We start from the raw sequence: 27537 nt of genomic DNA on the forward strand, positions 1-27537 counted from the left end.
GGGCTTGTCCACGGATCCTTCTGCTGGCGCGGTGTACAGGCGTAACCACCGGTACGGGGCTGGAGCTCCTGCTGCCCGGAGGGGTTTGGTGCATATATTAGATTACCCCGCACCTCCACCAGTTTGTCACGCGCTAAGGCAAGAATAAGCAGCAGTATCAGCAGCCAGACACGAAAATGTCAGACACAAGGAGGACGGTTCACCAGCTGGCGCAAGATCCTTGACTTCGTCGTCTTCAATCACCGTTTTTGCTGGGCACGCAACGCTGGCTCAAAACCCCAGGTGGCAATATGTATATATATAGAGAGAGAAGGCAGGGAGGTTAACCAGAGACGAGTCCGATTTGCTATCCTGCACTTGGGGACGAGAAAAGGCAATATAAAGAAGAATGTAAATCGTACATAATGGGAAATAACGCAGAGTGCTCAAAGCATATATATCCACGAGGTCATGGAACCATGGTCGAATTGATAAAGCGCGTTACACGGAGTCATCGCTCCTCCACACTGTCACGTGCACGGGTAAACACAAAGAAATTGGGCGCCTCGCTCTCTTCATTCAACGGTGGAGGCCAAGCAGCAATCACGCTTTCCACATGCTCTGAAACGACCAAGACTTGCAGTGCGTTGTGAGCGGCTGGTGTGTACATGTTTGCCATCATCACGCTCGAGGCACTCATAAGGACCTCAATGCAGGAAAGATCTGACGCATGACGCTGCTCTTCCCACTAGGTCAAACTGTGCGGTTTTAGTCCTGGCATTGTCAGGCATTTAGGTGGCGGCATCACCTGCGCGACTTTGGGCGTTTGTTCGTGCATGCCAATGAGCACGCCGTGCGTGTGTGCTGGCGGCTACGGGTGAAAGCAAAGCCGGTTCCTATACTGCGCCTTTCGTTCGGGGACTGATGCGCCAGCCCCTGCCGAGTGCGAACTGCACCAGATGTGAGGGACTGACGTGGCTATATATGACACCCGATCCTCGGGTGCATATGCGGCCTTCGACACGTGTACGCCGGGATTTGTCGCGGTGGGCTCTGCAGTTTGCCGCTGCAACCGAGCAAGCTTGCCCGGCCAAACCACAGCCAAGTAGATGCAGACAATAGGGCTCGGGCACTCATGCCGTTTCCTCAAGGTCACCACGCGGAGTACTGCTCCTCTTTAAGTGCTCTTGAAGCTCACTATACATTTTGCGATCTTATTAGTAATTTAGTTCGTAACCGAGAATGCGTGTTGTTTCACCCGGGACGTGGAAGGAGGCGGAATACGACTAGCTTGTTCCACCGATCGAGGCCGAGACTTTTCGAGATTATAAAGCACGCAGGCCATACAGGCGCATTGCCGGCTCGGCTATCGAAGACGCAAGTAGATGGGAAATTCATTCACAACTGCAATATGTCCACTGATGCAAAGTAATTATGTCTCGGCACTGCCGGTCGAGAAACGTTGCTTCGAACGCAAGAAATCCATTGCCATCACAACCAGCATATTCTTCTTAGACACATTGCAGCGACAGCTTAACAACCGGACAGGAAAGAAATCGATCAATTTGATCGACAGTTTTCGGCGCGTTGTGATACACTACCATTGGAATTCTTCCCCTAATAACACCAATGCGCCGCATGAAATGACAACGGCACTTCTATTGCTCAGATTTTACAATATTTGGTACACAGGGGAGTCTAAAAAAATAAAGCTTCGGCAGGAGGTATCGTCGAAACTATATCCTCAGTGCTCCTAGCGCTTCATCAAACAACAGTAGATTTGCACTTTGGTTCACTCGGCAACATAATTTTTAAATCACAGCAGCACTGAAGACACTGAAACTGCTGTATAGGGCTGCATAATTTTCCGATCCGACGTCTATACGCTACCTTAACTATTTGCCAAACATTGGTACATGCTCAGTAGTGCGTTTAGTTTTGACGATTGTGTGCTTCTAATATGAAGTGCACCTAATTTGTGTGGTCAAAATTACAGAAGTTGCGAGCTAGGAGCAAGGCGCATACTTTGTACATTTCAGATTTCTGTCACTCCCAGTGCTCTCAAATACTTCCCGAGCAATTATTCTTGCTTTACTTTTATTCGAAATAAATATTATCAAGGTGCAAATTAACGTATACCTCACGGTATACGTTGCGACTACTACCCGTCTTGAAATAAAAAATTAAAGGTTGAAACAAAAGCACTGAAATTGAGCACATTTCTAGCGAAGGGAAGAGTTAATAGCTTTTTTTCCACATTTTTTGCCATCTTCCTCGCCACCGCCTGTTCGCACCGACAATGTAATCGATATAATGGCAGAGGGACATTGTTATTTGTTTTGAAAACATATATACACTTGACCGGTGCAGCAAGAACTATGCAATCATGCACACCAGGCGGACACATGTGAAAACAACTTTTATTAATTTTTTTAGATGACAATTTGATAAGCATGTAGTGCCTAAGCGACATTCATACATCGGCGAGCATGACAGAGCAATACTCGCTGTTCTTGTTGTGAAATGCATACGACTTCCCGCTTATATTTTGAGATCTCCTCTTGAGCCTGCGCACAAGATGCTTGCGACCCGTCACGCTCTCGTATTTCCGAATGTTGTGCCTGAAAAAAGAAATAAATAAACGATAGAAGGACAAAGCAGAGAACAGTGTTTTGCGAAAAGACAGCTGAATTCCCCACGCAGAAAATTCGATGCTCCTTGGCCCCCTCAGCGTGGAAACATAAAATAACTTGACGTGTAAATGTAGCTCCAGAAAACACAACCATATTGCAAAAACTGCCTCTTGGCCTATTTGGTATTTGCTGAAAGATATTTGCAGCTAAATGGACACACACACAAAGGTAGAAGCATTGACGACCACATTCTCTTCGTCAGTTTGGGACTAATCTGTCTGTTTCTGTCTATTTTCGTAAGCGCTTCTGTCAGTGTTTATGCCAGTGTTTGAATGATATACCGTCGTCAGTGTTTCTATCTCTCTGTGCGTCCGTTCATCGGCAAGTATGACTTTCAACATTGAAAGAAGATCGGTTGTCAGGCAAGTTTGCAAGTATAGCAACTAAATTAGAAAAAAGAAATCAGTGCCCTTCCAATCTGTGAAGGAAGACCAGCGAAGCTGTGAATGTATAGGCCTCTTAATGGTGGACTGCACCTTCGCCGCGGGTCGACCCGGCATTGCACTATCTTCGGGATCGGACCACGTATGGGGAGTTTTATGTCTACCCACGGACAAGATCCTGGGGGAATTAGCCTTTAATAGTTTCGCTGTAATTAATTCATTAATGACGACGACGAACGCGGGAACAGTGGCACGAGCACGTACGCGCGGTAGCGCCGAGGGGCGCCAACGAGCTAGCTGTGGAGGACGACGACGCTGGAGCCGATCTTGATTATGATTGTTTTGTGTCTACCCACGGACACGATCCTGGGAGAACTAGTCTTTAATAGCTTCGCTGTAATTTGCTGTAAAATCGGTTACGTATTTGTGTTAATTATATAACTAATTAATTAATTAATCAATGCCGCCGACGAACACGAGAACAATGGCACGAGCGCGTTCGCGCGGTAGCGCCGAGGTGCGCCAACAAGCCAGCTGTGGAGAGAGAGAGAGAGAGAATAAACATTTATTTCGCAAAGCAAGTAGAAAATTTCCTCGATGAGTGGGGCCCTCAGTCCAGGGCTCCATTGCCATGCGCGACTTCGCGAGCCCGCTGGATCAGCCGTTGCTGTTCCTACTGGCTTGTACTGAGCAGCGCAGACTCCCAAGAGGAAAGGTTAGGGTTGGGTATAGGAGGAACACCTGAAGGGTTAGGGCATTCCCATATGGAGTGATACACCGTGGGTTTGGCCCCACAGTGGGGACAATAGGAAGGGTACAGGGTGGGATGAAAGATATGTAGCATGTGGAGACAAGGAAATGAATTGGTCTGCAGTTGCCGCCAGACAGCAGCATCTGCCCTATTAAGCGAAGGATGAGGAGGGGGATAGTTATGGCGACTTTGTCGGTAGTACTCGGGCGTCTCGGTGTACTGTAGGGGCTCTGGCGGTGAGTCGTCTGGGTTGGACAGCTCTTCCGATGGTGCCCGGCCAGTCAGACCTCGGGCTACCGCCTTAACGCCTTCATTACCATGGAGAGAGGCGTGTCCAGGATTCCAGACGATACGCACCCTGTGTAACGTGGGAGGGGGGACAGAGGAGAGAATTCGATGTTTTTGTGCAGCCACGAGTCCTTGCGCGAAGGCCCGGCAGGCAGCCTACGAGTCTGTCACTATGGTGATGGGGGTGTCTTGCGCGGAAAGGGTCGAGGCGTGGACAATGGCCAGGGCTATTGCCCCTTCCTCTGCTGAGCAGCTGTGCGTTGTTAGAACTGTGGCACACACCCTAAGCGCGTCAGTATTGTCAGTTACAGCTAAACACATGACCCGCCTCTCTGGGTAGCGGGCCGCGTCAGTGTACAAAACCGGTGTAATTGTGGTGCGGTCTCCAAAAATGCGTGCCAGGGCCTGAGTTCGGGCGCGTCTACGGCCTGCGTGTCGCTCGGGATGCATATTGCGGGGAATCGGAGCTACTTGTATGCTAGCGCGTAGAGAAGGAGCGAGGCGATATTGTGGGACGTGTGGTGGTGTCTCAGGGACAGGGTAGCCAAGGCGAGAGAGTATAGCGCAGCCCTGACGGCTGCGTCTGAGACGTTGGAGATACAGTAGTCGGTGCGAGAGGTTTGTGCAGAGTCATTAAGATGCGGCTCATTGTCGGTCATCATGGGTTGCGGCGTGGGTTTGGGCTTAAAGTGTTGTGTGACTGAAGGGGTGTGGAGATGTGGAGAGGGAGATAGAGGTGGGAACTGCGCTGCCCAGCTTACCGCTTGCTCCTTCTTGGTAGATCCATTTCCTTTATGGCCACGGTCCCTCGAACGGCTGGTACTGGGAGTCGGGTCCTTGGAGTGGCCCTTGGAGTGACTCCGGTCAGTTTGGCGGCGATCCCCGGGTGATCCGCGACTGCGGCTGCGTCCTCTAGCCCACGGGTTCTCCGCCGATCTCCCCGGCGTCGTTGCCGCTTGGGTCATATTTTGCTGAGCGCTCTGCTGAGTCATCGTCCCAGGCTGGCTTTGCGCTGATCCGGGCGGGGGGCGCTCGTCCTTACGTTTTTTTTTTTTTTTCACGAAGCACGCGCGATTTGTTGTGTGGCGGCAGTTGACGCGATGGGCAGCGAGGGTCAGTAGCGGGATGAGCGCCGTTGCAGCAAATACATTTAGGTGTGCACGCATGTTTCTCCGGTGGGTTTGAGATGCCCCACGCCGGGCAACGGGGTTTGTCCGGCGTGGGACAGACGTCCGCCCGATGGCCCATTGACAAGCACAAGCTACACACCTGTTGGCGCGGTCGGTATACGTGACAGCGGAGTTCGGCTCCGTACATACGGACGTAGCGGGGTACGTGGGTGCCGGAGAATGTGATCAGGGCCGTATGCGTAGGTCCCATCATGCGAGCGTGTAAGACAGCGGCTTCTGAGCAGCGGAGGTTTTCTAGCAGCGTCGTCGTAGTGGTGTCGGGCACAAGGCCTGAAACTACACCCTTGCAGGAGTTGTCTGGGGCGGCTACGTACGCTTGGACGGCGTGTTGAGTGAGGCCCATGGAGATGAATCGAATTTTCTGCAGCCGTGCCGCGAGGTTCTCGTCCGGTGTGCTGAGCACCGCAAGATTTTGTTCAGGGCGGATGCGAATGATGAGCTCGTTGAGCACGGCGCTGTCCAGCCCCGCTGCTATGCCGATGGCTCGGGCAACAGGAGTATGAGGCCACGCACCGAGGTTCAGGCCGTCTCTCGGGCGGAACACAATCTTGTAGTCGTCGACAGGCAGTGGCGGGAGTCGCGCGTTCCTCTTGCGCGGTGCTTCGGGTGTCGGAGGAGGTGGCAGGTTCGCAGTAGCTTCTGCTAAGCGTTTTTTTTTTTTTTTCAGAGCGACGAGAAACCAGTTGGTGTCGTCCTCGGCCTGACCGGACGAAGCGTCGGCGTCCATCGTGTCAGGGGAGCGGGTGTCGTCGGTCTCCACCTGAGCGGAGTAAATTGGCGTTGGAAAGGACGCGCGCCCGCGTCTAGGCTGGCGAGGTGAACGCAGGTAAGGCTCAGCGCGGCAGCGTCGGTGGTCCGGAACTTCCAAAGCCAATAAAATGTGAGGATCTCACTAGATCTTGGAGAAATTGCGCTCGATCGATGCCGCTCGCCGAGCTGCGTCGTTTGATGGTATTTTCAGTGGTGAGAAGGCAGGGGAACCGCTCGTTGATGGTTCGAAATGCGGAGCCCATACAGAGGGCGGCCAGTCACTACGGCAGCAGGTCACTAGCCGAGGAGGTGGCCTCCAGCTGTGGAAGACAACGACGACGCTGGAGCCAATCTTGGTTTTGTGTCTACCCACGGACACAAAGAGTTCCACAAAGAGCGGCGGGCGGCGAGGGCCAAGGCGCTCATCGATCTCCATGCCAAAGACGGGGGTGCCGTGTTTGTGGACGCGGCAGAGTATCCACATGACAGAAAGGCATTCGCCGCTGCAGTCGTCGGGGCATCGACCGGTGCAACGAGAACAGCGGCGAGTGTGCGGACTCGAGGGGCGCATCTAGCCGAGGAGGTGGCCATTGCCCTGGCCATCGCTGACCCCGAGTGCACGACTGTGCTCTGTGATTCTAGGACGGCAGTGCGAAATTACGCCAGAGCAAGGGTGTGTGGTGAAGCCGCGCATGTGTTGCGTGCGGTCGATCTCGCGAGTGAAAATCGGTGTGTAGTGATAAAGTGGTTTCCGGCCCACATTGGCCGTGATGTGTCGGATCGCGGCAACGCAAACCACAACGAGACAGCGAACGCGGCGGCGCGAGGACTAACCAACCGTGCTGTTGCTACTGCGGTCGACCCGTCGTTGTGGTGGGAAACCAAGGACAAAATGACTTCCTACAACGAAATTGTGAAGTGGTACAGACTAGAGCGAAGGACTATGCCGCCACCTCATCCGGGATTGACCCGTAAGGAAGGGGTTCTATATCGACAACTTCAAACGGGGTCGTTATTCACCCCGGTCCTGATGAGGCACGTGTGTCCAGGTGTTTATATAAGTGACCTGTGTTGTGTGTGCCAAAAGGAAAGAGCCACTGCAGCTCACATCCTTTGGGACTGTGCTAAAAATCCGCACGAAGCTGCAACGATAACAACGATCCCGCCGCGGCTCGAGGCCGCAACGAGGTGCTATGACCAGGATGTCCAAGCCCAGGCCGTCCAGCAGATCTCGGCGGCCCTCGAAAGGCAACGACCGAGTGAAACCGGAGGGAGGCTGCCACCCCGAAAGAGGGGCAGGCGCGGTCGACCAAAGGAAGTAGTGCGGCCGCGGCCAAAGTAGAGGCGCCACACGCCGCGAAGACGTCATGGCCGCGTCACGGTGACGCCTCCCTAACAGGGGAAGGCTAACCGCTCTGCAGGCATTCATAACAAAGTTTCCTCACTCACTCACTCACTCACTCCCTCACTCACTCACTCCCTCACTCACTCACGGACACGATCCTGGGGGAACTAGCCCTTCATAGCTTCGCTGTAGTTTGCTGTAAAATCAGTTACGTCTTTGTGTTAATTAATGACGACGACGACGAACGCGGGAACAGTGGCACGAGCACGTTCGCGCGGTAGCGCCGAGGGGCGCCAACGAGCCAGCTGTGGAAGACGACGCTGGAGCCAATCTTGATGATAATTTCGTGTAGACACACGGACACGATCCTGGGGAACTAGCCCTTAAGAGCTTCGCTGTAATTTGCTGTAAAATTCGTTACGTCTTTGTGTTAATGAATTAATTAATGACAACGACGAACGCGAGAACAGTGTCACGAGCGCGTTCGCGCGGTGATAATCACTAATAAATGCTCCTGAGCCTGGCAGATCAAATATGGTTACGTAATTCCGGCTACTAATCCTGCGTGATCACTTTTTGTACTCGGCTACCAAAGGGGAAGTACTCTCGGCACGCAAAACTAAGGATAAATTTAATGCCTCTGTTTCCCACTATGCGCTCTTGGCACTGCTACATGTTCCGATCGTGCTTAAGTCATGAAGCGTAATAGACAAAACGCAATAAAAACGCAGCCATCGGTCCTGAGCGGCCGTTGATATCGAAGCGTGTACCGACGGGCTTCCTGCCACGTGAACCAGTCAGACTTTTGCGCATTGGAGCGACGACCACTAAGAATTATACTTTCCCTATAGCACCGTGAAAAGGGCCAAAAAGTTTCTTCGTTATTTTGAAACCCACGACGCTGCACGCGGTTAAGCAGTGAAAAAATACAAAAGCAAATAAATAAGTAAAATAAGAACAGCAAACACACGCCAAATGTGCTCAAGGATGCAGGCAAATTAACTTTAACTTGTCTAACAACGTATTCTGTCCAAAATTTGTTCAATTATGGTAATACGAGAAAAAATATGAAACAGAATATACCCGGCATGGTTCGATCTTCGCAGCCCTGCCGTGTATAGCAGTGAGGAGAAAATTGAGTTACTGAAGAACGAGAACTGCTCCTTGTTTGAACGAAGGTATACCACGCAGCAAACATAGCTCCTCGGTGAGTTGTGTAGCTTGTACCGAGCTTGCTCTACTGTAAATTATTCAAATTCGTGCTCCTTCTTTTTTCTTCGGCAATTCAATCCAATAGACTATAATTTAGCGTTCCTTTCAATTGCCATTGCAGCGGAGTAATGGCCTACATGTAAACGGGGAGTGCGTCGCGAGGTATCTGCTTTTTTCCTTCTTATTTTTCACCATATTTCCTTCTCTTGTTTGTTAGAATAACAAATAATCGCCGGGAAGCCGAGGAGAACCTATACAAGGAACTGGAAATAGGGCGCACGATCGTCCGAACCCTCCAGTTTCTTTTCTCACAGGTACAGTTCGCCAGCTACTAGGTCCGCTAAGTTCGATCAACGCTGAGCTCGTGAAATATTGCATTTTCGACCGCTTCAGATTCGGTACTCGGTCACGGCGACGACAGGCTGTGCACGCACCTAAGGACGACGCCTGGTTGCGTCATTTGGATGCACATCTTGTAGGGCTTCTCGTAGAAGTCGAGGTCGGTGACGAACTCGAGGTGCGTGTCCCCGGCCACGTTCAGCTGAACGTGGCTGGAGGCTGCGTCGCTGTTGAGCGATGCCGACGCCTGGATGACGGCCGCGCCGCTGCAGTGAAGCCAGGAAAAATTCAATTAGTGAAATGTGGTGTTTAACTACGACTAGTTTAACGGGCCCCTCAAGAGGCTTTTCGATGCACACCGCGAAAACAGCTGAAAATGTAGAAGAACACCCGCGCGACCTTCTCCGTGAAGGAGCGACTCGCGTCGCCAGCGATACGGCGTTGCAGGCATGGTCTACCGCGTCAAGCGCATGTCGCAGCGACAAATAGCCAGCAGCTGCGGGAACAATCGGGTATTCAACGCGGATCGTTCAAAACTGCCGCTGAAAATGTGTCGCGTAGCAAGAAAGTAGTCGCGTCGTGGGGGCCGTGACTGAAGAGAATGAAGTGTGACCTCTCCTCCGATAGTGCCGGAATACCGCTTGCGGGCATTGGTATGGGCAACGGCAGAGGGCAGCGGGGAGGGTAGCGCGTCTCATCGCACAGTTTCTGTTGACATATTTCATTTGCTTTTATCTGGCTACTAATAAACCATGTTAAGTATTATTGCGGCAGAAAGCTCCCTAGACGGCCCTTTACAACTTCTACTGTATGACCAAGATTTCCAACGCGTCCTGGAGAGGGGGCTCTGAATATGCTTCACGAATGAAAATCCTAGTGAACGTGAAGGGGCCGCTTACACGCTCGGCTTTCTTAAACTAAAGATCAGTTAACTCAAACTTTTGTTTCATGAGAACCGTATTAAAAATTTTCTCGAGAGGAGCTAAAGGTTTCTATACAGAAAAACAAGATTGCTTAGAACATCAAATTTTGAGTATGGAATACTTCTCAGCAAAGGGGCGCTCTGGCGTTCACATTACGAATACGGAAACACCAGCTATCAAGCCAAAAACCCTCACTGCGCTCAAGTATGTGTGCAAGTGCTAACAAGCAGCCGTCAGTCAGATGCTTTTTCAGAATGTGTCGTTTCACAGTACCGTGCGGCATCACCGACATTAAAGCCACATTAATTTTGTCTATTGAGGAAATCGAGCCTGTTGCAGAAAACGCGCGCGAGTTCGCGACGCAATGCGTACGAGACCGATGAAAGCAAAGCCACGATGAGGCTTTCGGGGCGACTGCAGCTGTGACGACAAAGAGGTCCAGGAGACGCGACCGACCGCAGCTAGAGTTCAAACGCCGGCTGGCCGAACAGAAAAGTTCTTTGTGCACGCAGGCGATGCCGACCAAGCTTCTCAATGCACGTCTGTCTTGCACGATCGTCTACATACGCCGGGACTTTCGCAGGGACCATCATAACGAGACGTTTCCAGTTAATAAATGTGCTACATGCTGAAGTTTCAAGATCATTCCTTAGAAGTTCGAATAATTCGAACTCGGCGTGAATAACCTACATAAGGCAGGCTTGTTGTGAAAATAAACTTAGCTGTGAGTGGCGCCGGTCCTGTCGTTTGTGTTCTTCTTCTTGAGTCCTGGTCTTCTGCGCCTTGCCTTTACTACTTCAAGCATGAACCAACTAGCCCAAGCAAGAGCTTTACTATAGTATACAAGCATCGCTGATCGCTTGCCAGCACCCCTCCTATAATCCACCTGCTGTTAGTCAACTATCACGACTTTGCTTTTGCGACCTTCCCAAGTGACATCTGGGAAGCGTTGGGTAGACGTCGCCAATGACGTCATTGTCGTGAGGCAGCAAAAAAAAAAAAAAAACAAGGCGGAAGATATGACGCAGTTTTCTCACAGTTCCTTTTTGTCTACAGTTTCCTCTCAGATTTTCAACGTAATACAGGGCAAAATACGAACCAAAGGCATAGCCAGGCTAAACTTTCTTCATATTTAAGAAACGCTTTCCACCTGTGAGACTGCGCAACGATCCTCACATCGTTGAATATGAAAAGAAACCTCCGGATAAATACCTTTATCTTAGAACCAAACAAAAGAGAACAAGGCACTTTTTTTTCTTCTTGTAACAGCTACGTAGCAGAAATGCGCGTATATTCCATAGAAAAAACAAAACAAAATAAGTATGCAAACCATTCGCGAAACGCATCAAGATGATTGGGCGCACCTGGTCTTAACCACAGAGTGGGAGTTCCTGTTCCACAAGGATATTTGTATGGAGCCAGTCATGTCCAAAGAAATGACTCCCTGAAGCTTCAGTTCCAAGACAAGGCCGTTGAGCAGGGCCACGAACTGGTGATGGTCCATCATCAGGAGGTTGCCCTGCAACATGGTCGCAATTGTCAGTCAGCTTATACCTTGTTTCACTCTCTCTCTAGTGCGCTTGAAACTGCTTCGAAAAGTTTTTTTTACGAAACTGGAGAAACGCATAAACGAAAGGAATGCTGCCGCTGGAAAAGGATTAACGTTGGCATTTTGGAACTCTTCCGATGTTTTTTCTTGCAATGAGCAGGGCCACATTGTAAACATGCCATCGGTAATGGTTCCAAAGCGTTAGTACGTCATTCTTAATTTTTTTTCTGTATTAGTCAAGGGCATGCATTCTTTCCTTCTATGCAACCTGACTATACAACGATAAGGTGCCTCAGAAAGGCTGGCCAACGTTTCAATACGAGGGCCTATCTTCATCAAACGAAGATAAGCCCTTCTATCGAAACGTTGGCCAGCCTTCTGAGGCACATTATCCCTGTTTATAACCTTTATACAAACAGTGTGCTACTTCATCGGTCAGCCTCATTCTTGATTCAGACTATTAGAGGAAATTTAATCGAGTCCATAGTATAATATGCATGTTCGCAATTTCACTGTTACCGTGCTGCAGCTATAGTACACTTCAAGGACTGCTAACGGTAAAACGATTGGTTAACGTCAAACTGGTTTTCTTATTTGCGATTTCTGTCGCGTGCTGCGGACCAGCGTGAGAAAGCGCCGAGGCGCGTTTATCACTCTGGAAAACAAAATTCCAGCCTCGAGGTGCGCATACTTTCGCCTTCCTGTCGGTGGAAATTGTTGGTCGCGGTTCGTGCGTGAACAAAGCCAACAATAACGTGACTTTGACCGCGCGTTCAACCACTCCGCTGCCCGCGGCCACATTCCTCGAAGCTTTCTCATCGCGGTTCGCCTTTCGTCGGAGCAGCGCAGCACACGCAACGGCGTCGTGACGGCTTGGCCGCAAAACGGTAGCGGTGGTCAGCACGGCCGGCTAGTTTCGGCTTTCAGCGGAGTGAGCGCGCAGATCACGTGGGTCGCATACGTGGAACACTTCGCTAATTCTTTTCCTCCAGAATACAGCAAAAAGCAAAATGATACTGACCCCATAGAAAATAGCAGCATCTCAAGGCCGAGAACGGTACGCGACAAAAATCAGCAAGCTGGATGGATTAACCAATTTCAACTACGATGCACTGACGCACGTTCGTGACGTAGAGAATTCGTCAAGGAATTCGTTCTACTTCATGCACGACCGGCGAATCTTCCAGCAAATTCACATCGGCCCTTTGCGGCACCAGCGTTACTCTCACGGCCGGAAGGTTCGGAGCTGCGCTACCCAATATGCTACTCTGTGGCAGCTATAGCTGAACGCACACGTTTGCCCGCGTACTTTTGACCAAGATTGTACGTAGGTGGTGATGATAACTTATGTGGCCGATAACATATTTCTCACGGCCAAATTGGCGTTTTCTTTTTAACGTCACCGGCTCCTCGCTGAAGCGCCCTTTGCGAAAGAACACGACTCCATATGTGAAATAGCCAGCCCCTGAGCGGGTCATCCCAAGAAGTACCTGTAGCGCCGGCGTGGGCTCGCTGCCAGTTCCGGACCACACGTGGCTCATGAGCTCCGAGGTGCCCACGAAGAAGACGTACGGCCGCAGCTCGTAACCGAGCAAGCTGAGCCGCATGCCGGCCATGGCCTCTTCCTCCTCCGAGCCACCGGACTCATCGCCTCCGCCAGCTACACTGTCCAGGCCGCCCGCGAACAGGCCCACCTGCAAGAAGAGCACGAGCCATGCGCAAACACTTCCACTTCGAGTCTGTGTGCGCATAGTATACACGTTTCGCACGTCACTTCACTGAAGGACTCTGAGACGCGACGCGCAAGCACAAAAACTTCTCAATTAATGATCCTACATACCAGACACTTTTCCTCCCAACGCCTGGAGAGCATTAGGGGCCATGCGTCGCTTCGAGCCAGGACAGAAATATGTTTCCATGCAACACCTGTAACTTTTATTCACATGTCACATGATATTCTTGCCATCTTTATGGGGAGATATTTGCCAAACCCTTCGCTTGTCTTTGAGAACTTAATTAGGGTGAGGTTCGCGGTGATGGTAGACATAAAAAGTATATGAATTCAACAGCAAATAAAAACTGGGATGTTTAATTAATTATGCTACGTGCGGAGTATTAAGTGTGAGATCAAAGCACCACTTCGGCACGGTCAACATTTAACAGCACAGGTATGAGCCGCGCAGTTGTGTGTGTCAATTCAGTTACTATTCAGTGCCCAAATATTTGCACAGCGCGGTCCTTCCTTTGCTAGCGCAGTTATGAAACGCAAAAAATTTTCGCGACGCAATACCGATGCAAAGATCACAATAAATAACAATTGAATTAAGATATATACACGTTTAGTGCGATTGTAACGCCGTGTTTTGAATTGAAGGAATTGTGCTGCTTGTAGTCGTCGCCTTTTGAACCCAGCGCTTGTGCTGACTTGTATAACACTGCAGTATAGTAACCTTGCTCAGAATATGCTAGCATGCTACGGCGTCTTCCGGCCGACGTCTAGAGGCCTCTAAATAATGCCGCGTCGCAGCGCGACTACCTAGGCGGCACATGCAGAAAGTTACCCCATAAACGTTCTGTAGTCCAAGAAAGAATATACTGCCCTTATCCTCAGCGTCAGGCACGAGAAGCATGTGAAAAGAAAGTCCCATTTGGATGGAATGAAAAAATGCTCGTGTACCGTGCTTTGGGTGCTCGTTAAGAAATTTTCGATGGCCGAAATTAATCCGGAAACCTCTACTACGACGTTCTTCATAGCCCGCGAGTTGCCTTGAAACGTAAAACCCCATAATTCCATAAGAAAAAGCGCATCGACTTTGCGCTGTCGCAACAGTTCCATCGCGCAAGAGAAAGGAATCGTTGTCGAGGCAAAAATATAATGCAGGGTTGCGGGTATGGACAAGGGTGCTGCTGATTGGCAGACTTTGCCACCACACAGACCGACAAGAAGTCACGAAGAACAAAGGACAGCGCCGGGCCAGTTCTGCCCGAATTCAAGTTTAGTGTTTTCATGGTCTGATGAGGGGTGCTGATCCCTCAGCATAGCTATATCTTCATGTTCACCCATCTTCACGTTCCATGTCATAACGGCTTTGAAAAGAACATTAGAAAGACTATAGTAAAAAATGTTATTTAATGTCCAGTTAAAGTGCTGCTTACCGAAATTAAGTTGAGGGTTTCGTCGGCAGTCTCGAGATTGAAGTCCAAGGAGCTCTCCTTGAGCAGTCCACCAGGTATAAGCTCCATGTTGACTGCATAGGTGGAGTTCAGGTCTTCGCCTTCTACGAGAAAATAAAAAGGCGTCGCCACTGTTTTGAACTCACGAATATCGGACGCGGAAGCACGGTGCAATTGTGGGGCGACCCGAGACTTACTGGCCAGGTATTTGGTGAACGTGGCAGATGAACCAGAATGGGCCAGGTTGTAATAATTTCCAAAGGTACTATTGTTGAGCACCTTGCCGGCAAATGACCTGCGCATAAAATAGCTGCTTTAGTCCATGGCTGGGAAATTGCAGCGCGAAGTGACGACGCAGGCGGGAGTACCTTCCGAACAGAGATGACGATCGATAGTGAAACTGACTGTGTTAGTGGGAATAAAATTAGAATGTTTTAAAGAGACCGTTGCACTAGAAATGTGTTGCAAGCGAATGAGAAGTTGAGCTAGTTGGAATTGATCCATGGCTTCGAAATTACAGCGGGAAATGGCGACGCGGAGAGAAAAAGTGAGAAACGGGCACTTTCAAGTGCGTTTCAAGTCATTTTCAAGCCACAAATTAGTTTCAACCAGCAAAGCTTTCCATCTCCTTCTACTTTAAACCATCTGAGCCTCGACTGCTGCATTGTAATGAAGGCCGAATTTAAAAAAATAATTGTGTATAAAGCTTTGAGTGCAAGTGAAAAAAACCCAAGGTGGTCGAAATCTGGTGCTCTTCGCTTGCTTCTCATAGCCCCCGTGCTACTTGGACTCTTAAACACCACCAAGAAAATGAAATAAAACCTACTGAGCGGTCCAGAAGGCAGATAGGAATATAAATAGAAGCAGAATCTTCGCTTTTAGGCTAACGTATAGGTAAACAAATCCAGATAGCGATAACTATTTGTGAACAGATGGCGCGCGACGAATACGAATCAAACAGCTAAGAATACGCCCCAGCGCTGACTCGCAGCTGCATGTTTACTGAGAAAATAATGCTTCCACGGGGAAGTGAAGCATTATTGAATTCTAATTTAATTTGCTAAAGCTGCAGATTGTCTCATTTACTTATATGTTTTTCAGGATACACCTGCTCAGCTTCCGGGAGCCAGTGTTCTGTACATCAAGAACAGCCTATCCTTGCTTCTTTCGCGATAAATAAAATGAAGTAAGACCATGCCTTTTCATTTGCCTTCTTGTTTGTTATTGTTGGCTGCACCTCATATTCAGCCTCAGTAAGCATTATCAGACATGAGGTCATTGCATTGAGGACTAAATGCAATGACAACTTTCTGAAGATGCAGCGCAATACAATAACAACCCAATGAAAAAACGGTGTAATGAAGATCCCATGAAAAAACAACGCAATGAAAGTACAATGAAGACCGCATGAAAAAACAACACAATAATTCTCCAATGGATATACAATGGATTCACGGTGGCCACTTTTCCATGACTTTTCAACAAATCCTCCATTAAATACCAATGGAATTTCCACAATTTTTCTGTTGATGGTACAATGAAATATCGATGGAAAATAAATGGATTTCCAACAACATTTTTTGTAATGGCTGGCAGCACAATGTTCGGCGAACAAAGCGAGCGACGGTTTGAGTGGACTTCGAGCCAAGTATGACACCTGGCTTTTGTTAGGTAAAGCGGAACTTCATGGACATCCCGTTCAACAGTATAGACCACCAGGCTCGTCAACGATGATTAGCCTTAATCTCGACAGCCCATGCAGACGGCGCCGCGTCACCGTTATGCAGTCTGATTTTCTCTCTGCACTCCCGTGTTACCTGAACTAATAGGCGTACTGGAGAAAAAGACATGGCGCAGCGCTGAAACACGGCCCACTATACGGCATGCAGAAGCTCTGGAATCACCCTGAGGATGGGTCACGTCGTGGAATATCCTCGGTCACATCGTGTAGGCGCCGGTCGGTCATCTTCCATGCTGGTGTCTGACTGGTACAGTACATATTGTAACTGTCATTTATTTGTAATTTAGATGGCAAGCGTTCAAGATGAGACAAATGAAATCTTTAGTGCGAATAGGCACACTTGTGATGTAGGTGTGTGGAGTAACAGTGCCCTCTCATATTCTCCAGCGCCGCCTTCACGCATTGACTGCGGAACGCAGTGAAGCATGAATTCTGGAGCATCGTTAAAAAATAAAGCTAGATTGATTCTAGGCACAGTTACCAATTTAAAGTGAGCATAAATGGGGGCGGCGACGCGCTTACTATAATACTCAGTCAACCCGCAATAACTCGAGCTCCAGTCTCTCGAAATATCGGTTGAGTCGAAATTTCATTCTGGCCGTGTTTTCCACCCATGTGATTTTTCACCTCGTATCGCGAAACGCTTTTGTGCAGGACTCCGGATATGTCGAAATTTCGAGTCCTAAAATACCAGGAAAAAGGCAACGCGGCAGTTCGCAAGCCGAGGCAGACACCGCACCGAGCTGCGTTATTTTTCCCCCTTATTTCTTTCACCGCTCGCGCGCACTTTGTTGAGGCCTCACGCGGTAGCGGCGAGCTTTTTCGTCCCTCTCATTTAGGACGCTGCCAGTGACGCATCAATGTGGTCGCAGCGTATTAATTGTGGCCTTGGGCAAGCTGATCGGCACATTGGAGCAGGCGCGTTCAGTCTTCGCGCTGCGTCCATAATAAGCCAGCATGCAAGCCCTCTGCGTTTAAGCGAGATCGCGGCTTGATAGGGACGCTCGCTTCATGCCGCGCGACGGCGAGGCGTAAATTCCCCGTCACTTGTGGGCATCTGTTAAAGGGGTGACAATTGCGCTCTTCTGTAGTTTCGATTTTCGAAGTTAAATTGCATGGAATTCAATACGATGCAGAAACTAGCAGCGTCAGCTTTTGGGATGTCTGAAAATGGTTATGCTTGGATGACTGGCTTCAAATATATCGTTAGGGTCAATCGTCTTGACTCCGTGCCAATTAATTTTTTTATTTAATTCTGGGGTTTTACGTGCCAAAACCACGATATGACTATGAGCCAAGCCATCGTGGGGGACTCGCGGTTTAATTCACCACATGCGCCCAATGCACAGCACATGGGCGTTTTTGCGTTTCGTCCCAATCGAAATGCGGCCGCCGCGACTGGGATTTAATTTATCCCGTGACTTCGTGCTTAGCGGCGCAACGCCATAACCGCTAAGCTACCACGGCGGGGTTTCACTCTGCGGCAAGCACTCTGCATTAATACAGTATACCAGTAACGCCACTACCCGTATATACGCGGACGCCTCCGGTGCTGATGCACGCGATATTGACCGAAAATATTACTAGCGCTATTTTGGAAAAACATCCATGCATGTGGTTTATGCACGACCAGAGGGCTTATATTTTTGTCTTTCGCTTATCTCGAAACTCCGCTTATCTCGAAATTCCCCAGGGTTTTACAACTTCAAGTTAATGGGGGTTTTACTGCATATACGCGCATGGAATCGCTCTCTTCGTACCATGCGTGCCCCACGTGCTGAGTGGTAGACCGCATGAATATGTCGCCAACTTGAAAGCCCTGCATTTCCAGCACATTGTGACAACTATCAACTTCCGGTACTCCGCGTTACAAGTACATGTGCCGCACAGAAATACCAGTTTGAGCTCAAGGTGGTCTACACACACGCGCATGCTGTGGCGCACTAACGTGAGCGAAGGCATCAATACCTGGCACGGTCCGTGCGATCGACCAGTTCGAACAGCTTGCTGGCAATGAAGGTGGCCAGCTCTGGAGCCTCGACCCTGGGAAGCAGCTCCAGCGTGCGCTCGATGTGCCGCAGGCTGGAGCTGGAGAAGATCAGCTCGGCGGCTAGCGCACGTGCCGTGGAGTCGTGACGCCGGTCCACCTGCCCGTACACTTTCTCCAACGCGTCCAGCACCTGCGGCCAAAGATGTATGCATATATTTAAGAGAACACGGGCAGCGCAGCAAATCAGGCCCTACTTTGTCCATAAAAGTATTGTCCGTGTTACCTGCAGGCCATTTTCAGTGCTGTGTTTGCAGTTGGTTACAATTTTACCCACATAACCTTCTGAAAAAACAGACGAAAACTTATTCATAGTGGACTCAATATTTTTCATTAAGCAATAAAAGTTGATGAAGAAAGAATGACATGTCGAATAAATATTTTTCAAGTGTTCTTGCCGTTTGCTTCCTGTGCCGTTTTACGCCTGTATTCTTTACATTCTCGGGATTTGTCTCTCGATACAGCCGTCTCGCGCTATACTGTACGTGTCCGTGAGCACTCATCCTTGTTCATTGCGCCGCCTTCGAGATCCCGTGGCTGCTCGTGCGTATACTGTTCTATAGCGTGTGGATGTCCGGAAAGGGGTAATATACATTGTAAAATAATTTACACCCTTAAAAGTGAAAAAGGATGTAAATGTGTAACTCACACCCTTAGGGTGTCAGTTATACAAATCACAGCCTAAAAGTGCGAGTTATAGACACATTTACACCTTTTTCGCTTTTAAGGGTGTAAATTATTTTACAGTGTGTACCGGTGTCACACAGCCACTTTCAATCTCGATCGAGCCCGATCTGGATCAAAATTCTCGACCGCGACTGGCTTCCTTCCGCAGATTGAGCAAAGAAGCCAATCGCGACTGAGGTATTCGATCCGAATGGGGCTCGATCGCGATCTAAAGTGTGCCATGTGACACCCGTATTGCACTTGGGACATGTTTCCGATCTTTAGTGTGATGGCGACGCCGTCGCTGACATATTTCCTTTTCACCCAACTCTGTTCATCGTAAATTTTACGTATGTGTTCCTGACAAGTAATCTATCCATATAAGTTCCCTTATTAAGTCACCCTTCATGTTGTTGAAGATGGCGGTCGTACTTCACACGTCCACGGCGTACGAGCAATGAAGTGTAATCCGTTTTCTATGGAGCAAGGGACGAACGCCCATAGAAATTCACAGGGAAATGCAGCCCACGTATTGGGAAATGTGTCCCGCTTCGAGAAGTGTGAGGTGGTGTTCTGAGTTCGCAAAAGGCTGTGAAGGCTTGTATGACAACCGGACATGCAAGACAGTCAGCCGGACGAAGTCTACCACAGGGGCATCTCAAACTTGTGATGGGGCAAATGTTTGAACCGGTGTGGGGACTATGTGGAAAAATAGTGTATGGTACGTAGAACATATATTTGTAATTACCTGTATGTACCTTATTTTGTGTCATGAAACATAGGGGCAAATAATTTCTGATTTCCCTTAGTACAAGTGGTCTTAGTCAACGCACGCGATTTAAGAGGCATGCTAACCGCTAAGAGACAATACAGGCAAAATGTCCGTCTACGCTTCTTTTATTTACGGCATATTAATAATAAAATATTCGTAACAATTAATTGTGCATCACGACAGTGCTGCGTGCTGGAGCACTTTGCAAGTTCTTTACGAACTGGTTATTTGCAGCCTAGATTTACAGATTTGTAGAATCAGGACCTGAGTACCGGGATATGTGACTTACAGAACTTTATTTGGCGTGCTTTCTGAACTTTGCTTAAATCTCTTTGCCGCTTGTGCTACTTCCTGGTGATTCCACGATGATTTATAGGAACCCTGCGCATTAGCCAGATGACACTGCGACTTAATTATTTATCCTACGTGTCGCCGACGTCGGCCGCTAGGGCTACGAAAAAAAAAATGAAACGGTCTTCCGAACACCAAGAGACGCTCGTCTGAGTGTTAATATGTTTGTACCCAGTCCAAACCTATGCTCCGTAATATGCTCGTGCTGCCGCGTATACGAGCGCGACCTTTTCCTCGTGATAAGCGTACCTCTAATTTTGATTATCCCGCTCGCTGTTCTGGCTCTGCTGTCGACTGCGTAAAAGCTTCAGGTGCCCATATTCTGCATGCCTGATGGTTATACTTACTTGTCTAGCTCTCGGATGATCCTCCAATGAAAGGATTTCTCGGCTCACAGAAAAGTGCCCGTGTACAACGGTCTCTCGCGGATATGCCATTCGCCATTAAATACACATTTTTCAAGAAATTTAACTGCGAAAAGCACTATGAGCTAGAAAATGGAGCGTTCGTTGGTCACGCTTTGGCTCAGGCACGGTACTACATGTCATAAAAGAAGACGTCCTACGTACTCGACCAGGCATCGAACCACGTGCACGATCGCGCGTCCTCAAACCGAACATTCGAACCATTGAGTCGCAGGTCAACTCGTATACTGCACCACGGCGCCCACGGTCGTGCGCTTCATTGTCAGAGGCGTACGGTGCCTGCGATGGATCGAGAGCCTTCATACACCCACACACATATGCGCTCAAGCGTCGTAGGCGTGCGTACGAAGCTCCCAATGGACGCTGGCGAACTGCGGCGGGCTCTTCCCGCTCCACTTGCGTTCGCATAGCGCAGCGCGTGCTTTCGGCGAGATTCGCGGATTCAGGAAGCAAATGTGCATAAAAAGTAAGAAATAAAAAACAAAGAAAAAGGAAAAGGCCAGGACTTAATGCGAACTCAGTGAAAGCAATCTCATGGATGGCTCTGTAACCCACTTGCATGACCTGGTTGCAAATGTATGGCGCTGCGGACAGCGCGTTTGCTGCTGCATGAAAAAAAATTATGCTGCTTCAGACTGCAGAGCAGCCTCTGCACAAGAGTTTCCGGGAGTTCTCCTATGGCAATAGAGTTCTTTCAATGGTTATCCAGGAACGTTAATGTTAATTTTCTCTCAATGTTTTTCAGGTCAAGAACCTTTCATGCATATAGGAATGGGGACGTGCAAAAGGAGCGAGAAACGAATAGGTTTTTTACATCTTGCATCAAGCAGCTGATTCTAGCGAGACCTCTTACTAGAATCTGCTACTTGCTGCAAGAGATAAATAAACAATTTTTTTATCTCGTTCTGTTCGGACGCCTCGTCACTATGCCTGGAGGGTTCCTGGCCTGTCCGCGACCGCGAGTCGTGACAATAGGCTGACTACGCGTCCAGGAAACAGGGGCTCATAACTGATGTTCGCAATAAGTGAACTGACGCCATAAAAAGTATCCAGAGTCCGGCAACTTGTTTTTGTTTTGTTACACGTAGGTGCGAACAGGACAGCCGTTATTATACGAGATGAAAAACCCTGTACCTGGTCGTTGAAGTGCTCGCTGCCGATCTTCTTGAGGGCACGCAGGCCGGTGAGGACTGACTTCTTGCCTCCATTGCGGATGGCGTAGAGGAGCGTGGACAGGGTGGACGGCTGCGCCGCGTTCTGCAGTCCGCGCAGGTACGTCTGCCAACAGTGCTCGTCCTTGCACTGGCGCAGCTGGCCCTCGAGGAACTTTAGTGCCGCGCCTACTGCCTGCGTGGGCGGGCCGTGCGAATATAATCTTTGTCCCGTTTCAGCCGCCATGGTGAAATATGCAACGAGTTATTTTCCGCATTCACATTACGGCGACACCTTAATAACCTGAAACCCGGCCTTCCTATCTTTGTCCTCCTTTCTTCCTGGCCATATATTACCACACTCGTGATTAATCAGAACTGATTATACCACGAATTTCTAAGGTTAAGTTACAGAGAATTGTGTCGATAGCCGTAACGTTGATACCTTTTGCGACTTCCTAATGGCGCATCTTTCTAACTTGTTGCGAGCTTACTAAACAGAGCTGTACTGATTAATGAAACAAATTGTACAAAACATTTCTGGATGCCTTAGCGGACAATTTGTGAAGCTAATTTCAGGTACGTACGCGGGACCGAGCACTCTACCGAGGCTGGTCGAGGTCACAGTCAGCTATAGGCTGCCTGTACACTGACATGGCATGCAACTCGCGCGCACTTCGCTAAGTCGACACTTGGTGGCATCGAAGTGCAACAAGCGAGAATAGACACACCTCACTCTTGGCACAGTTCCGGGGTGCTTTGCAGTACACGTTGACCAGGGCTCCGAGGGTGGCCACGGCGGACGCCTTGTTTTTCACGTTACGCATGTCCTTCTGGGCGACGCTCTGCGGAATGATAAAATTCAAACGGTGCACAAAGCTTTTCTCGCGGCATTTTCGAATACAAGCTGGTGAATCGCTTTCGAAGAATCGTTTCCGGAAAGTGTTAGGTGCGGAGAACGACGGCGCGTACAAACAATGGTAGTAGTGCAGCTGCGCCTGCTTTGCTCAGTCAATGTTATCCGAGCTGGCCTTCGGACGGCCAGGGGAAGTAAAGACACTATACTATGCTGAATGTATTTAGTACAGAGAAGCATAATTGCATAAATCATATCGCAAAGTGATTACGTAGTGTGCGTCGAAAACAAATGATACCAATTAACGCGAGAAGCACCATAACTGATTCTCGTGCATAAAGCGTTATAGAGCCTACGTGAACTGAGGCCAGTGCTATATCGGCGCCAGTCGACTCACCAGGATCTCATTTATGATGGCGGAACTTGGATGAGACGTGGCCATAAGGCCAACGAGGAAGCGCTCGGCAAGGTCACTCTCGGAATTGAAGTTAAGAAATCTAAACGCCGCCTTGACGGAGGCCATCGTCTGCGCCGCCGCCGCCAAGTCCAGAAGCTGAGGTCTGCGGTACAGGGAAACAGCAATTGACGCGCGTGGTTATGCCAGACACGCCGTTGCACATTATGCTACACACATGCACTTACACATGACGCTATACAAGAAATCGACGCACGGACTCAAGGAATTCTCTGCCTGCGAGAGCACCACTACACTATATATAGAGGGCGAGCTTCACTGTGGGCGAGCTTCGCAATACATCAATGTTTACGTGAGGTATACGGGTGAATTTCAGTATAATGTCTGCCGCTGCTGCTGCTTGGAAAGTCGGCTATTAAAGCTTATATAGTGGTGCCGAAAAGTATCACTAAACTGCGCAAAAAACACATGCGTATCTCTTGCATTACGTATGTACCCGTTCTTCTGCGCGGGTATTTCGCGCTTTTCCTCCCCCACAAGTTAGGCTTCCTGAGTATGCACGCACGTGATGTTCTTGTTCTTGCTGCTCTTGAGGACGGCATGCACTTCCTTCTCGGATGCCTCCCGGAAGCTGTCGAGCAGCCTGAGGAACGACACGGCGGACTTGAGTGTGGCCAGGCTTTTCGCGCGGAGATTCGACTCGAACAACTTAACGTTGTCGGCCAGCTGGGAGAAGCAGAGAAGAGCGTGACATTAATTGAAATCGCAAGCACTGCTCCAGCAGTGAACATTTCTGGTCATACGAAATCGGAACGCTCCCCACCCACCCTCTAAATTTTTTTGGCCATTATTCTCCCGGCTCCACTTCCTCCTACACATGATCCAGCTAGTCAACCTGCCAAACTTCGCTATATAGTCTCTGACTTAGTTTTTTTTTCAAACGTACTATTTGACATACGGCATATTATTATAGCATATTATTTAAACAAATACGTGCAGTCTTCCTTGGAGAAGAAGCTGCACAAGTGACCTGTGAAACTTATCCTCCATAATTAACAACTTGTAATCTTGGGTTGGTCTGTACTTATCTCGGCACCTGTAAGTACTATTTCTCTTGTGACCTTTAATATAGGCAAACTAAGATAATTGTATGGCGAGTTTTGGCAATCTAATCAAAAACCGGCTTCGTTCCTTGTCGAAGACGCGTGTCAGTGGCCCGTTTCAACCTTCAAGAATATGTCTTGTAAGCTCGTGCATTAGAGCACTGTCAGTATGTTACGCGTAAATCGAGACATTTTTTCACATACAGACTTGCAGTTTTTGGTGCACTTCCTCAGCTCCGGCCTTGCGACTATGGTATCCTCAGTGACTTTGTGACCTGCAACAAAAGAAGTGCAAACAGTGCGAAAAATAACTACACATATATATTTACTAAAAAGAGTGACTTCGAGATTAAGATATTATTTGCTTTTTTTTTAACTCGCAGATCAAGAAAGGAAGACTACTGCGCTCGCACAATTTCAAACTATTTCGTGCCAAAATAAAATAATCAATTGATGCATAGCTTTCCTGCCATATATCCTGTTTGAAACACGGATGCCAAATTCTGAGGCAATGACTACGACATGCATTTAAAAGCAGCCCTCAAGGATGGATAACCTAATTGCGCTAGATGTACAACAACACACTACTGCTGTATGGCGTCAAGCTCAGACCGCAGCCACATATATATCTAGCACGACAGTCACATATGTGTAATTTACAATAAAAAATTACACTAGAAAATTGGGCAGCAGACTTTTCTACGCTCTACTAGGTACAGTTCTGAAAAAAATCTGCTTTCAGAACGAAAACAAAAGTTGACTTTATCGCCTTACAAAGAAAGCTGAGCATGAATATACCAAACGGTTGAATGCGCGCGCGACCGTTTTGCGGTGCCTGTATTTTTTTCCGGCACCATCTGTTTATGTCAGCAATAGGTGAAAAGGGAGTATGAGGGTGGAGGTAGGCATGAAGACCAAGCACATGCAAACACAGTGGAAGCATTTACCGGCGGTCAGCTCTTGAATTACTTCCGCTTCTGTTGCTGCCGTGAATGTTTGACCGGACGGTGAAGTGGATTCCAGTTTGTAGGTATGCCTGCAAAATAGAAGTTCAAGCAAAAAGAAGTTACATACGCAACAGCATAGAGGGGTTCCTGCATAGGACTATCGAGTAATGCTTTATTATATGACAAGGCGCTGCTTTCACGACCTCAGGAAGAATAAATCATAATCTTTTTTATTCAACGCCAAAATGGCGTTGGGGGAGTCGACTAAAAGCCTGTGAAAATGGTAGAAGAATATAAAAACTCCCCACGCAAGATGGTTCTATATGCACAGTAACATATGCAGTAATATATGGCAAGAACACTGACTATCCCAATCGAAGCCAAGACAAGCAGAAAGCAGCAGAGCCATTAATATGCCTAGAGTGAATGACTATACTTTGTTCAGCGACATTAGGTTCCACTGGAGTAAAAGACTGGTTTAACGGAAACGGAAGGTTATAGTGGTTATAGCTTGTCATTTGACAGCCATGTTTGTTCGAGTTTTCATATTAAAGTAAATGCAACCAGCACGTACATCGCGTACACTCTACATTTCATAAAAGAGAATAATTGTCATCCACCCGTATTGTAGCGCGAAACTACAAAGGAAATTCATACAGGTTTCTCAGACAGAAAACCTAGCAGTTTAAGAAAAATTTGTTCCGGTCTGTCCAGGATAAGCTCTTCCTCAACAATGAGCGTGCCTTATTTCGTACGCTAGCTACTCGCATAACCCATGGCGCAGGGCAAGCTGCAGAGTTTGTAAGGCTGCTTTCGAGTCCCTAAAAATGGTGCAACGATTTGGTGGCTGCTGGAGCGCGTAATTGATTGCACCTTGAATCCCCTAAAGGTTTATGACGATACTTTACTAAAAGTTTTACCGCCAGTTTTACTTCACCGACAGTTATGCTGAAAGACCATTACCAAGGCGCTGACAGGGGCTGCGTACGAGCTTGTTTCGTATAGTCTGAAAAACGCTGATTTTGCGTGCGCAGCGTTTATATACAGATTAGTTTCCACCGCTCATGGAGTTAATGTAGACTTTTCTGCAGCCTATTTTTCAAGACGCGAGACACATCAGGAGCTCTGAACAAGCTGACATTAACACATATAACCAAGAGGAAGAATTTACTCATAGAGACAATAACTTGTTAACGTAACTGACTTGATGAAGCATAGGGTTTTTTGACGCAAGGACCATGGATGGCCGAAGAGCACCAAGAAATGGTGTGGGGAAGTTGATGATGCGGTGAATGACAGCTGCCAGACGTAGCGAGGCTGCATAGCGAGAGGCCTAAAATATTCCCTGTGAGGTACGTAAAATATACAAATATTAAAATAATGTCAAGGACGAGTGATGTGAGCGATGACAACAAAATATATTTTAAAATGAAATAACACAAAAAAAGATGCGTCGATTCCACTAGCACTACCACCTCACTAAGGGCCTTCAGCCCAAGGGTCTGGAGGCACGTGCTCCACTAAAGACTAAGCTCGCAGCAATACCCTCTAGATAGAGGGAGGGCTACGAGCCTCTCGGGCTAATAACATGCAGCACACCATTTATAAAGTTAAGCACTGCCTTCGTTTCGAACAGAGGTTCTGGGCCAAAGACAGTGTTGGATGTAAGGGGATACGTTGTTTGTATGTCAAAGGAAAGTACCGTCTTCGCTCCGATTCTGCTTCCCGGCACTCCAGCAAGACGTGTAGTAGGGTCAGCCTTTCGCCACATCTGCCGCAGAGGGGAGGTTCAGCGCTAGTTAAATGGTATGAATGTGAACCATATCTATGCCCTGTTCTGAGGCGGCAAAAGAGAACTTCAGGCCATCGTGACTTTGTTCATAATAATGGCCAGTTCTCTAAAAGTTGTAACAAGCATATACGCCCCCTCGGGCATAATCTTCGTTGGCCCGCCAGGCTCGGTAGGCAACATTGGTCACCGCACCAATAAACACCGAGGAGCACAGCTGCTCGGCGGTCAGTCATTGTTCATCACCACCACGCTGCGGAGCGTCTGTCTAATGGAGGGTGCCTCGAGCCCTCCCTCGTTCACGGACCCGGGCGGATCGTGACAGTCGAAAGTTGCATCGGTGAGCCCTCTTTTCTGAAGGCGATTAGAAAGGGGGGGGGGGGGGAGGAAGCATTTACCATAAGAGTCGAGCTTTGTTCGGCAGTGATGGTAGCCGCCCACCACGGAGCCCAACAAGGGGACGCTGCAAGGTGTGAAGATAACCTGCAGGCGTCAGCTATATGCATCGCCGTTATAAGCTTATATACCCAAGAGTTGATATGATACGCAAGGTTAACCCTTGCCACCTGGAAATTCGGAAGTGAGGAGAAGAGAATAGCAGACAGGAGAGAGAGAAAAATGTTGGAGAGGGGGACACTTCAAGGCGACTGCCGATGTCCTCCGGGTGGGTCAGTCCGGGGGTGCCGTCGCCACCAGCG

At 48.7% G+C, this 27537-nt stretch overlaps 1 protein-coding gene across 2 annotated transcripts in view; it reads right to left on the reverse strand.

The window, feature by feature from the left end:
* Nucleotides 1-2381: 2381 nt before the first annotated feature.
* The window catches only part of Mtp (microsomal triacylglycerol transfer protein), a 60237-nt gene continuing 35081 nt past the window's right edge, over nucleotides 2382-27537 (reverse strand). For both annotated transcript variants that reach the window (XM_050196191.3, XM_050196190.3), the window contains 13 exons: nucleotides 25051-25139; nucleotides 24308-24378; nucleotides 23566-23726; nucleotides 22983-23145; nucleotides 22461-22574; nucleotides 21713-21925; nucleotides 18286-18497; nucleotides 14774-14871; nucleotides 14559-14680; nucleotides 12893-13096; nucleotides 11218-11372; nucleotides 9026-9196; nucleotides 2382-2600 (listed from right to left, as the gene is read on the reverse strand). In XM_050196191.3, the coding sequence (XP_050052148.1) occupies nucleotides 2453-2600; nucleotides 9026-9196; nucleotides 11218-11372; nucleotides 12893-13096; nucleotides 14559-14680; nucleotides 14774-14871; nucleotides 18286-18497; nucleotides 21713-21925; nucleotides 22461-22574; nucleotides 22983-23145; nucleotides 23566-23726; nucleotides 24308-24378; nucleotides 25051-25139 (1921 nt within the window). In that variant the 3' untranslated portion in view covers nucleotides 2382-2452. The remainder of the gene's footprint in view (nucleotides 2601-9025; nucleotides 9197-11217; nucleotides 11373-12892; nucleotides 13097-14558; nucleotides 14681-14773; nucleotides 14872-18285; nucleotides 18498-21712; nucleotides 21926-22460; nucleotides 22575-22982; nucleotides 23146-23565; nucleotides 23727-24307; nucleotides 24379-25050; nucleotides 25140-27537) is intronic.

This window comes from Dermacentor andersoni, chromosome 1 (genome assembly GCF_023375885.2).
Source record: "Dermacentor andersoni chromosome 1, qqDerAnde1_hic_scaffold, whole genome shotgun sequence".
NCBI classification, from domain to species: Eukaryota; Metazoa; Arthropoda; class Arachnida; order Ixodida; family Ixodidae; genus Dermacentor; species Dermacentor andersoni.